This window comes from Heptranchias perlo, chromosome 5, assembly GCF_035084215.1.
Source record: "Heptranchias perlo isolate sHepPer1 chromosome 5, sHepPer1.hap1, whole genome shotgun sequence".
NCBI classification, from domain to species: domain Eukaryota; kingdom Metazoa; phylum Chordata; class Chondrichthyes; order Hexanchiformes; family Hexanchidae; genus Heptranchias; species Heptranchias perlo.
The window spans coordinates 34,377,585-34,390,387 of record NC_090329.1 but is presented as its reverse complement, the minus strand read 5'-3'; the positions used below and the strand labels follow the sequence as shown (position 1 = coordinate 34,390,387).

At 42.0% G+C, this 12,803-nt stretch overlaps 1 protein-coding gene across 4 annotated transcripts in view; it reads right to left on the bottom strand.

Moving 5' to 3' along the window:
- trappc12 (trafficking protein particle complex subunit 12) overlaps positions 1 to 12,803 on the bottom strand; it is a 101,001-nt gene that overhangs the window by 43,916 nt on the left and 44,282 nt on the right. For all 4 annotated transcript variants that reach the window (XM_067984206.1, XM_067984204.1, XM_067984205.1 and 1 more), the window contains 2 exons: positions 10,807 to 10,919; positions 1,873 to 1,945 (listed from right to left, as the gene is read on the bottom strand). In XM_067984206.1, the coding sequence (XP_067840307.1) occupies positions 1,873 to 1,945; positions 10,807 to 10,919 (186 nt within the window). The remainder of the gene's footprint in view (positions 1 to 1,872; positions 1,946 to 10,806; positions 10,920 to 12,803) is intronic.

Sequence of the window (12,803 nt, the reverse complement as noted above, 5' to 3'; positions counted from 1 at the left end):
ATCCAAGGAGCAGAAGCCTCACATTGGAATTTAGTTTTAGTGATCACCAATTGTAATGATCAATCTATCTCTGCCAAAACCATAGCCCGTATGTACCTGTGTGATCGCTTTCACTAATAATGATCGGTAGGGTTCAGTTGTACTGCTCAGATTAACAGTACTGTACCTCTAATCATAGTCTAAACTTGGGAAATAATTTCTTATAGTGAAACAACAGAAGATCTATGATTGGAGGTACAGTACCACTAATTTGTGACAGAAAGAAAGATATTGTTTCAGAAATGTGGAGTTTACAAAGCAAACGGTGACATTTTCTAAGACAAACTCAGTTTATTCACTGCATTCAGTTCCTGTTACCTCCACACACCTGCTCAACTCCATATTCTGCTGACCCTGTGTCCCAATACTTTGCTTCCCACCATCTGACTTGATTTCTAATGTCCTCTCTCTCCTGCCCAAATCCTGTGACTCTCCTCATTTGCCCGTGTCCAAATACATAAATGAAAAGGAGGGTGATAAAAGAATCAGAAATGAAAGTGAAAGGAAGAGTTCAGGAAGTTGGAAGCTATCTTGTTTCTACATTCTGAATTTTGATTAGATTTCATTGGCCAAATCGATGATGTGGTTGACAGATGCTGCCAGTTATTGACAGTATTGAAATATTTTTGTTCAGTCTTTAATGCGATCAGGCATTTTATAATCCTCGCAAAGGCAGGTAGGCTGTTTGAAATCCATGGGGTGCCTCAGATGTAGTGAGAATTTGCTTATAATCAAATGTGGACCTGCCTGAATTGATCATCATATCTGAAGTCCAGTGTAGCACATTTTATTTTTATTTAAGGGGGGAGGGAAGAGAATGAAACAGACTAACCTTTTTATAATTTTTATCCAGTTTCTTATATGCAACCTCTGTTTCCAAAAGGGTGGACACCTGCTCATTTAATGGTGCAAATTACTCCTGTAGCCAGTCACCAAAACTAACTCTTTCTCCCCACACCCCAACTGCTGGGAGTCTAGGCTCAGCACCTCCCCAATCAATTTGGCTCAGATTAGAAGCAGTGTGTATGATCCTGCTCTATGATCGTTTGAATAAAGTTTAATTCTAAAGGTTGTGAGGAATAGAATATTAACAACTCTACCACTAGCAAGTTCCACCAGGGGAATACCGCTCCTTTAATATGGTAAAATGGTGAAAACATGCCAATGCATGTTAATGAATTTGAAATATTCTAACTCAAGCAATGAAAATCACATGCAAATGATGGGGATAAATAATTATCAGGTATGCCATGAAGTCAGATCAACTGTGTTCAGACCTATAGTCATGCTGCTTCTTTCTGCCAGTTTCCCTAGCTGCATAATTGGCGAAACTGTGTGCATCCAGTACTTCACAGGTATGCACAAGACTGTCAATTTTTGGCCAGTCTGAGTTATCTGCTCCATGCAGCTGTGGGGTGTTTATAAGTTAAGCTAAAGATTGGTCGACAATTATGGGCTTTATTGACAGGTGACAAGAAAGCCTTCAAAATGCAATGGAGTTAGCTACATTCATTAGGATTTTGCAGTTTTCAGCAATGCAGCAATTAATGTATTATCATTTCATTAAGTGTAGTTTTTAAAAAAAATACTTTTATATACATTCACAATTTTCTTAAAAACACCATTTTAAAACACTTCCCAAATCGACAACACAATTATGAGTTGAAACTAAGCTCGATGCTGAAGGGTAAATGATTCACAGCACCTATGAAAATATTTAGATAGCTGTGTGGCTGTTCTGAAGCGATGTTATTTATGCAACATTATAGTTACTTATGATGAAAACATGTATTAATCTTTAATAAGAAAACACAGTATTTTAAAAATCCACACCTTGTCTATTCTCAGAGGATATGCTGATCATACTTCCATCTTCAGCTAGTCCATTTTCCAGATTATCAAGAACCTGCATGAAAGGTAAATCATTTTTAAAATCTAGAAGGTGCAAAAATTGCACATTCATTAAAATATTCAAAGCAACAAAAGGATTCCCAGGTGGTTTCTCTCAAAACTGATTTTGGTATATATCCCAGCGTGGTGCTAATGAAAAATTATACTGTGAAGTTAACTACACATCAAAAGATACAAGTCAGACAAAAGAATGAATGTTCAAACATACATTATTACTTTTGAAAATTTAAAGCTCAAGTAAAATAAATTTTCATGCCTCCCTATTTTACGAAATTACCAACTATGAAAGGAGAAAGAAACCCCATAAGTCTTCACAGGAAGGAAAATAAGCAACCCAATGAAATTATCTCCCAAGATAAAATAATTAAAGTTAATACACATAAGGCAGTGCATTATGCAAAAGGGTACTCCTCCTAGCTATTCCTTTGAATTATTGAGAATTAAAATGTGAAAAGATTTTAACCAGGTTAAATCCACTTATTGTAACAAGATGCATCCAAAATGGCATACACCTTTATTTAAGGTTTGTCACTGTTTAATTCTGTGTCATCAAATGCAAATGCTGTATTTTGGGGGTACAACAGCAAGCCAGATTGTTATAATAGCCAAAAGCAATGATTGAAGACATTAACTGCACGCTTGAAGTAATGTACGTGACCCAAGGGGCAACAATTCACAAATTAGAACCTGAGAATTGCAGTCAATCCTATTTTTATTATACACAGGTCCAATTAATTTTAAAGAAGAGGGAAACACGAGTGCTCAAGCTGTAGTCTGTGTTTTACAACGTCAATGGACAATACTCTGTGGCCTACTACAATCAAAAAATCTGCAGCAGACATCTCATAGGCCACTGAACTACATTTTGTAGTGTGCTTTTCAGCCAATCGTGGTCAGCATCTGGATCCAATAGTAAACAATCTACTTGGGATAATTTAGTTGTTTCTGTGCTAAACAATTTGAATTATCCAATAATTTAAATTAAGCAACATAAATAACACAGCAAGTGTGAATTTAACTGTTTAAAAATTTGAAACACCAGATAATTTGAACTAAACAACTTTGAATTAGGAGTAAATTGCTATACAATTTCTTATACCAGATATGTAAGGGGGTGGGTACTGACCATGATAAAAATTGGTTATTTTAGAAGTGAAATTTTGTTTTTTTATTGATTCATGGGATGTGGGAGTCATTGGCGGGGCCAGCATTTATTGCCCATCCCTAATTGCCCTTGAGAAACATAGAAAATAGGAGCAAAAGTAGGCCATTCAGCCCATCGGGCCTGCTCCGCCATTCAAAATGGTCATGGCTGATCGTCTAACTCAGTACCCTGTTCCCACTTTTTCCCCATATCCCTTTAGCATTAAGAAATATATCTATCTCCTTCTTGAACACATCTAATGATTTGGCCGCCACTGCCTTCTGTGGTAGAGAATTCCACAGGTTCACCACCCTCTGAGTGAAGAAATTTCTCCTTCATCTCGGTTCAAAATGGCATACCCCGTGTATCCTGAGACTGTGACCCCTGGTTCTGGACTCCCCAGCCACCGGGAACATCCTTCCTGCATCTAGTCTGTCTAGTCCTGTTAGAATTTTATATGTTTCGATGAGATCACCTCTCGTTCTTCTAAACGCGAGTGAATATAGGCCTAGTCGACCCAATCTCTCATCATACGTCAGTCCTGCCATCCCAGGAATCAGTCTGGCAAACCTTTGTTGCACTCCCTCAGTGGTAAGGGCATCCTTCTCACAAGGAGGCCAAAACTGCACACAATACTCCAGATGTGGTCTCACCAAGGCCCTGTATAACTTCAGTAAGACATCACTGCTCCTGTACTCAAATCCTCTTGCAATGAAGGCCAACATACCATTCGCCTTCCTAACTGCTTGCTGCACCTGAATGCTCGCTTTCAGAGACTGGTGTACAAGGACACCTAAGGTCTTGTTGCACCTCCCTTTTTCCCAATCTATCACCATTCAGATAATAATCTGCCTTTCTGTTTTTACAACTAAAGTGGATAACTTCACATTAATCCACGTTATACTGCATCTGTCATGTTCTTGCCCACTCACCCAACTTGTCTAAATCACATTGGAGCCTCTTTGCATCCTCCTCACAGCTCACATTCCACCCCAGCTTTGTGTCGTCTGCAAACTTGGAAATGTTACATTTAGTTCCCTCATCCAAATCATTGATATATATTGTGACTGGCTCGGACCCAAGCACTGATCCCTGTGGTACACCACTAGTCACTGCCTGCCACCTGGAAAAAGACCCGTTTAGTCCTACTCTCTGTTTCCTGTCTGTCAACCAATTCTCAATCCATGCCAGTATATTCGCCCCCAATCCCATGTGCTTTAATTTTGCACACTAACCTCATGTGGGACCTTATCAAAAGCCTTCTGAAAATCCAAATACACCACATCCACTGGTTCTCCCCTATCTATTCTACTAGTTACATCCTCAAAAAAACTCCAGTAGATTTGTTAAGCATGATTTCCCTTTCATAAACCCATGCTGACTTTGTCCAATCCCGTTAATGCCCTCCAAGTGTTCTGTTATCACATCTTTTATAATAGACTCTAGCATTTTCCCCACTACTGATGTTAGGCTAACTGGTCAGTAATTCCCTGTCTTTTCTCTCCCTCCTTTTTTAAATAGTGGGGTAACATTTGCCACCCTCCAATCTGTAGGAACTGTTCCAGAGTCTACAGAATTTTGGAAGATGATGACCAATGCATCCACTATTTCCAGGGCCACTTCCTTTAGTACTCTGGGATGTAGATTTTCAGGCCCTGGGGATTTGTCAGCCTTTAGTTCCATTAATTTCCCTAGCACTATTCTTTTACTAATACTGGTTTCCTTCAGTTCCTCCCTCTCACTAGACCCTTAGTTCCCTAACATTTCTGGGAGGTTATTTGTGTCCTCCTTTGTGAAGAAAGAACCAAAGTATGTGTTTAATTGTTCTGCCATTTCTTTGTTCCCCATTATAATTTCCCCCATTTCTGACTGTAAGGGACCTACATTTGTCTTCACTAATCTTTTTCTCGACATATTTATAGAAGTTTTTACAGTCAGTTTTTATGTTCACTGCTAGTTTACTCTCATACCCTATTTTTCCCCTCTTAATCAATCTCTTTGTCCTCCTTTGCTGAATTCTGAATTGTTCCCAATCCTCAGGCTTGCCGCTTTTTCTGACAATTTTATATGTCTCCTCTTTGGATCTAATATTATCCCTAATTTCTTTTGTAAGCCATGGCTGAGCCACCTTTCCAATTTTATGTGTTTTATTTTTGTGTCAGACAGGAATGAATAATTGTTGTAATTCCTGCACACGTTCTTTAAATATTAGCCATTGCCTGTCCACTGTCATCCCTTTTAGTAAAGTTCCCCAATCTATCATCGCCAACTTGCACCTCATCCTTTCGTAATTTCCTTTATTTAGATTCAGGACCCTAGTTTCAGATTCAACTACTTCACTCTCCAACTTAATGAGGAATTCTATCATGTTATGGTCGCTCTTCCCTAAGGGACCCCGCACAACAAGATTGTTAATTAATCCTTTCTCATTGCACAATACCCAGTCTAGAATCACCTGTTCTCTAGTTGGTTCCTCAACGTATCGGTCTAGAAAACCATCACATACACATTTCCAGGAATTCCTCCCCCACAGTCTTATTGCTAATTTGGTTTGACCAATCTATATGTAGATTAAAGTCACCCATGATTATAGTTGTACCCTTCTTGCATGCGTCTCTAATTTCTTGTTTAATGTCCTCCCGTCCATCTCCACTACTGTTTGGGGGCCTATAGACAACCCCCACCAATGTTTTCTGCCCCTTGGTGTTTCTTAGCTGCACCCATACAGACTCCACATCATGATTTTCCGAGCCAATATCCTTCCTCACTATTGCATTGATTTCCTCCTTTATTAACAACGCTACCCCACCTCCTTTCCCTTTTTGCCTGTCCTTCCTAAGTATTGAATACCCCTGGATGTTCAGTTCCCATCCTTGGTCACCCTGCAGCCATGTCTCCGTAATCGCAACTATATCATAACCGTTAATATCTATCTGCCCTATTAATTCATCTACCTTATTGCGAATGCTCCGCACATTAAGGCACAATGCCTTTAGACTTGTCTTTTTAAGATTGCTAGTCATCTTAGTTTCTTAGTTTTATTTTGCACTATGGCTCTATTTGTTTTTCGCCCTTGTTTTCTCTGCCTTCCACTATTACTTCTTCCCTTTCTATCTTTTGTTTCTATCCTTGTGTCCCCCTCCTCTGTCTCCCTGCTCAGGTTCTCATCCACCTGTAATTCTAGTTTAAACCTTCCCCAACAGCATGAGCAAACACCCCTGCGAGGACATCGGTCCCGGTCCTGCTCGGGTGTAACCCGTCCCGCTTGTACAGGTCCCACCTTCCCCAGAACCAGTCCCAATGTCCCAGGAATCTAAATCCCTCCCTCCTACACCATCCCTGCAGCCACGCATTCATCTGGTCTATTCTCCTGTTCCTATACTCACTAGCACATGGCACTGGTAGTAATTCTGAGATCATTACATTTGAGGTCCTGCTTTTTAATTTATCTCCTAACTCTTTAAATTCACCTTGCAGGACCTCATCCCATTTTTTACCTATGTCGTTGGTACCGATATGGACCACGACTACTGGCTGTTCACCCTCTCCCTCCAAAATGCCCTGCAGCCGCTCTGTGACATCCTTGACCCTAGCACTAGGGAGGCAACATACCATCCTGGAATCACGTTTGCGGCCGCAGAAATGCCTATCTGTTCCCCTTACAATTGAATCCCCTATCAATATTGCCCTGCCACTCTTATTCCTCCCCTCTGTGCAGCAGAGCCAACCGTGGTGCCACGAACTTGGCTCTTGCTGCTTTCCCCTGATAAGCCAACAATATCCAAATTTCCCCCAACAATATCCAAAGCGGTATATCTGTTTGAGAGGGAGATGGCCCCAGGGGACTCCTGCTCTACCTGCCTAGTCCTTTTACTCTGCCTGGCGGTCACCCATTTCCCTTCTGCCTGCGTAATCTTTACCTGCGGTTTGACCACCTCACTGAACGTGCTATCCACGATAGTCTCAGCATCGCGGATGCTCCAGTGAATCCACCCGCAGCTCCAGCTCTGAAAAATGCGGTTAGCCAGTAGCTGCAGCTGGACACACTTCCTGCACACATGGTCACCAGCAGTGTCCATGACTTCCCACATAGCGCAGGAGGAGCATATCACTGGTGCGAGCTCTGCTACCATGACTGGCCTTAGATTAAGCTAGTTAGTTACTCCCTTAAGGAGTTTACTCCTTTAAATTACTCTTAATTTAGAGAACGTTAACTACATTAGGGACCTTGATTCACTACTTGCGATAAGACCTGCAGACCTTAACTTTCTTTTTACTTTAGTTGCTGCACTGTAGAATAGTAGAAATACTCACCTGAACCTACTTACCAATCAGCTGCCTCCCCTGCGCCGCGTCACTTTTTCACTGGTGACGTCACCTCTGGAACTCCGCCACTGGTCTCAGTTTATCCGCCTCCGATCTCGCTCAGCTCAGCTCTCCTGCTCTCGGGCCCTCCTTTATCCGCCTCAGATCTCGATTTGCTTAGAGAAGGTGGTGGTGAGCCGCCTTCTTGAACCGCTGCAGTCAGTGTGGTGAAGGTTCTCCCACAGTGCTGTTAGGTAGGGAATTCCAGGATTTTGACCCAGCGACGATATATTTCCAAGTCGGGATGGTGTGTAACTTGGAGGGGAATGTGCAGATGGTGTTGTTCCCATGTGCCTGCTGCTCTTGTCCTTCTAGGTGGTAGAGGTCGCGGGTTTGGGAGGTACTGTTGAAGAAGCCTTGGCGAGTTGCTGCAGTGCATCCTGTGGACGGTACACACTGCAGCCACTGTGCGTCGGTGGTGAAGGGAGTGAATGTTTAGTGTGGTGGATGGGGTGCCAATCAAGCGGGCTGCTTTGTCCTGGATGGTGTCGAGCTTCTTGAGTGTTATTGGAGCTGCACTCATCCAGGCAAGTGGAGAATATTCCATCACACTCCTGACTTGCGCCTTGTAGATGGTGGAAAGGCTTTGGGGAGTCAGGAGGTGAGTCACTCACCGCAGAATACCCAGCCTCTGACCTGCTCTTGTTGCCACAGTATTTATACGGCTGGTCCAGTTAAGTTTCTGGTCAATGGTGACCCCCAGGATGTTGACGGTGGGGGATTCGGTGATGGTAATGCCGTTGAATGTCAAGGGGAGGTGGTTAGACTCTCTCTCGTTGGAGATGGTCATTATCTGGCGCGAATGTTACTTGCCACTTATCAGCCCAAGCCTGGATGTTGTCCAGGTCTTGCTGCATGCGGGCATGGACTGCTTCATTATCTGAGGGGTTGCGAATGGAACTGAACACTGTGCAATCATCAGCGAACATCTCCATTTCTGACCTTATGATGAAGGGAAGGTCATTGATGAAGCAGCTGAAGATGGTTGGGCCTAGGACACTGCCCTGAGGAATTCCTGCAGCAATATCCTGGGGCTGAGATGATTGGCCTCCAACAACCACTACCATCTTCCTTTGTGCTAGGTATGACTCCAGCCACTGGAGATTTTTCCCCCTGATTCCCATTGACTTCAATTTTACTAGGGCTCCTTGGTGCCACACTCAGTCAAATGCTGCCTTGATGTCAAGGGCAGTCACTCTCACCTCACCTCTGGAATTCAGCTCTTTTCTCCATGTTTGGACCAAGGCCGTAATGAGGTCTGGAGCCGAGTGGTCCTGGCGGAACCCAAACTGAGCAAATAAACAAGTGTATTTCATAATTTACATTTTTAATTTTTAAAAATTAAAATGATGCCCAATCCACAGAGTTTAGCATAATTTACTCAAGGGATGGATTTAATTTTCAGGAAAAACTACTAGCTCACACACGCCAACAAGACTGATACAGTCATTCTGTTTGTGGAAAGCACAATAGCACAGCACACTGAAATTCCCACATACTATCACAAATTGGTGGTCTAACAATTCCCTACACACCAAGCAACTGATCTCAGCTGTGCTGAGTTGGCAAGTAGAAGATGGAAACCAAAGAGGGAGATACCAGTGTTCTCAATTTCACAAACGAAGACCATAAAACGATTGTCAAATGTCTGTCACAACCATCTCCAACTCCCACACTCATCGAACCTTACTCCTTAACTGCCAAGATGAAATATAGGCCTCTGTAAAACTTGTTCACTGGACATCAGAATTTCATTAAATGGACTTCCAGAACATTAACAAAGATTTATGCAAATTTCAAGTTGAAACTGTGCATTTGGTAAACTTAAAAAAAATAAAGTGCTGAGTAGCAGTCATTTATATGAAAATAAACCACCTATAATGTTGGGCTACATGAGCCATTCAGCTTTCAGATCTGATTGACATCACAAATTACCACTAGCACTTATTCACTAAATCACAACAGCTCTGGGATCACAGTGGCCTCTTTTTGCGACTTCATATCTGTCTTAAATGTTTAAAGGGACCAAAACTTCAGTGGTTCAACAAATACAGTGAACGTTCATTACTTCAGGCACATAGTTTGATCACTTAACTGGATGATAAACACAGTGGAGTGAATAGCTTACATGTTCTACAGCAAGTGTCTTAACAGCTAAAAGAAAAACTATATCCTGCATACCTGCACAATGTAACCTCCTATGATCTTGACAAGTATGGGAAATGGTCAAATGAGATTGCTCTTCCCAACTTATATCTGTAATATTTACACAATTAAAATAATTTTCACGATTCACTGGTGATATTGTATGTCAGCTCTATGAAGTCAGCCCCCCCACAAACTGGTATTTGAGCTTCCAATCCATCTTTCCTCATACAGAGCAATAACATTTTAAGTACAAGGGCCAATGTAATGGTGATCAGTTACATTGGATGACTATTGTAGAGAAACCAGGTGAGAAACTTTACTAATGCAATATATTATGGAGTGCTAGGACTTTCATACCTATGATTCCCCACATAATAAATTCCCTTAACTGAACCTTGGAAAGATGCCATGGGAGACAAAGCACTTCCCCATATGGAATTTTGGGCAGGGAGTTAGCAAGGTCATCTTGGTCTGCTCTCACAACCTAAATGTTAGCTTAAAAGTTGCACTGGAAGAGATTGCTTACACACTTTGCCAAGAACAACCATGACTAAAAACAGAAAAGGACCAAAATAAATGAAATCAAACTTTAAAACTTCAGAATGAGTGAGGAGAGACAATCAACTAGCAATGATGTAATAGCATACAGATGTTCCCTTTATGAATTCCCCTGACAACAGCCAATTAAGTATGTAAATTGTTTCTACCTCTGAATACTTTTTCATTAATGTCATACATGAAATAGTCAATCAGTAAATCACAGAATCATAGAATGGTTACAGCACAGGAGGCTGCCATTTGGCCCGTTGAGCCCGTGTCGGCTCTCTGCAAGAGCAATCCAGCAAGTCCCACTCCCCAGCCCTGCAAATTTTTTCCCCTTCAAGTACTTATCCAATTCCCTTTTGAAAGCCATGATTGAATCTGTCTCCAACACCCTTTCAGGCAGTACATTCCAGATCATTGCCACTCTCTGCGAAAAAAGTTTTTTCTCATGACGCCTTTGGTTCTTCTGCCATAAGATAAATTATTCCAACAAGGCATTTTGCCATGTCATACAATGAATTTGCAACTGGATCCTCCTAGCACTTTTCTTCAAGAAGGTTTAATAATGGCAAACCTTAGTGAGCAGACTACATTTCTCATTAGTACGACTCAGTTGGACCAATACACAATTACATTTTTAAATCACAAGTTCCTACCTTCAGACAAATTACTTTCATGCCATGCAGCCTGTCCAATGATTCCTGTGGTTTCCCCAAGTACTGTGGAAGTTCAGCATGAACTACTCTCATGGAAAACGGTACCATGGACCCTACAGATGGAATTGAAAAAACTATGACTACACAAGAGCAACAACCAATTTTGTTTCTATTTTTTTTGCGGTCAAATATACTTTTTGAATTGATTGTTAATATTTGTGAGGATCCTTAATTCATAACATTTAAGAATATTCAGTGATCACCTTACATCATGCATTTATATAGTGCCTTTAAAGTAGTACAACGTCTGAAAGCGCTTTACAGGAACAATTATCAAACAGAATTTGACACTGAGCCATGAGATATTAGGACAGGTGACCAAAAGCTTGCTCAAAGAGGTAGGTTATAAGAAGTGTCTTAAAGGAGGAGAGAGGGGTAGAGAGGAAGAAAGGTTTTGGGAGGAAATTCCAGAGCTTAGGGCCTAGGCAGCCGAAGGCAAGGCTACCAATGGTGGAGCAAAGAAAATCAGGGATGCTCTAGAGGCCAGAAGTGGAGGAGCTCAGAGATCTTGGAGGGTTGTAGGAGGATACAGAGAAAGGGAGGGGCGAGGCCACGGGTGGATTTGAAAACAAGGATGAGAATTTTAAAATCGAGGTATTCCCGGACCAGAAGCCAATGTAAGTCAGGGAGCACAGGAGTGATGGATGAATGGGACTTGGTGCAAGTTAGGATATGGGTAGCAGAGTTTTGGATGAGCTCAAGTTTATGGAGGTTGCAAAGTGAGAGGCCAGCAAAGGGAGCATTGGAGTAGTCGAGTCCAGAGGTAATAAATGCATGGACGAGGGTTTCAGCAGATGAGCTGAGGCAGGGGCGGAGACGGGAGATATTATGGAGGTGGAAGTAGGGAGTCTTGGTGATGGAGAGGATATGGGGTTGGAAGCTCAGCTTGGGGTCAAATAGGACGCCAAGATTGCGAGCAGTCTGGTTCAGCCTCAGACAGTCCAGGGAGAGGGATGGAGCCGATGGCTAGGAAGCGGAGTTTGTGGCGGGGACATAGGAACATAGGAATATAGGAACAGGAGTACGCCATTCAGCCCCTCGAGCCTGCTCCGCCATTTTATAAGATCATGGCTGATCTGTGATCTAACTCCATATACCTGCCTTTGGCCCATATCCCTTAATACCTTTGGTTGCCAAAAAACTATCTCACATTTAAATTTAGCAATTGTGCTCGCATCAATTGCCAATGGCAGAAGAGAGTTCCAAACTTCTACCACCCTTTGTGTGTAGAAATGTTTTCTAATCTCACTCCTGAAAGGTCTGGCTCTAATTTTTAGACTGTGCCCCCTACTCCTAGAATCCACCCTGTTCCCCTTAATATCTTATAAACTTCGATCAGATCACCCCTTAACCTTCTAAACCCGAGAGAATACAACCCCAATTTGTGTAATCTCTCCTCGTAACTTAACCCTTGAAGTCCAGGTATCGTTCTAGTAAACTTACGCTGCACTCCCTCCATGGCCAATATGTCCTTCCGAAGGTGCAGTGCCCAGATCTGCTCACAGTACTCCAGGTGCGGTCTAACCAGGATTTTGTATAGCTGCAGCATAACTTCTGCCCCCTTGTACTCGAGATATAAAGGCCAGCATTCCATTAGCCTAATTGATTATTTTCTGCGCCTGTTCATGACACTTCAATGATCTATGTACCTGAACCCCTAAGTCCCTTTGGACATCCACTGTTCTTAACTTTTTACCATTTAGAAAGTACCCTGTTCTATCCTTTTTTGATCCAAAGTGGATGACCTCACATTTGCCTACATTGAATTTCATTTGCCACAGTTTTGCCCATTCACCTAAGCTATCAATATCACTTTGTAATTTTATGTTTTCATCTACACTGCTTACAATGCCACCAAGCTTTGTGTCATCGGCAAACTTAGATATGAGACTTTCTATGACTTCATCGAAGTCATTAATATAGTGAATAATTGAGGC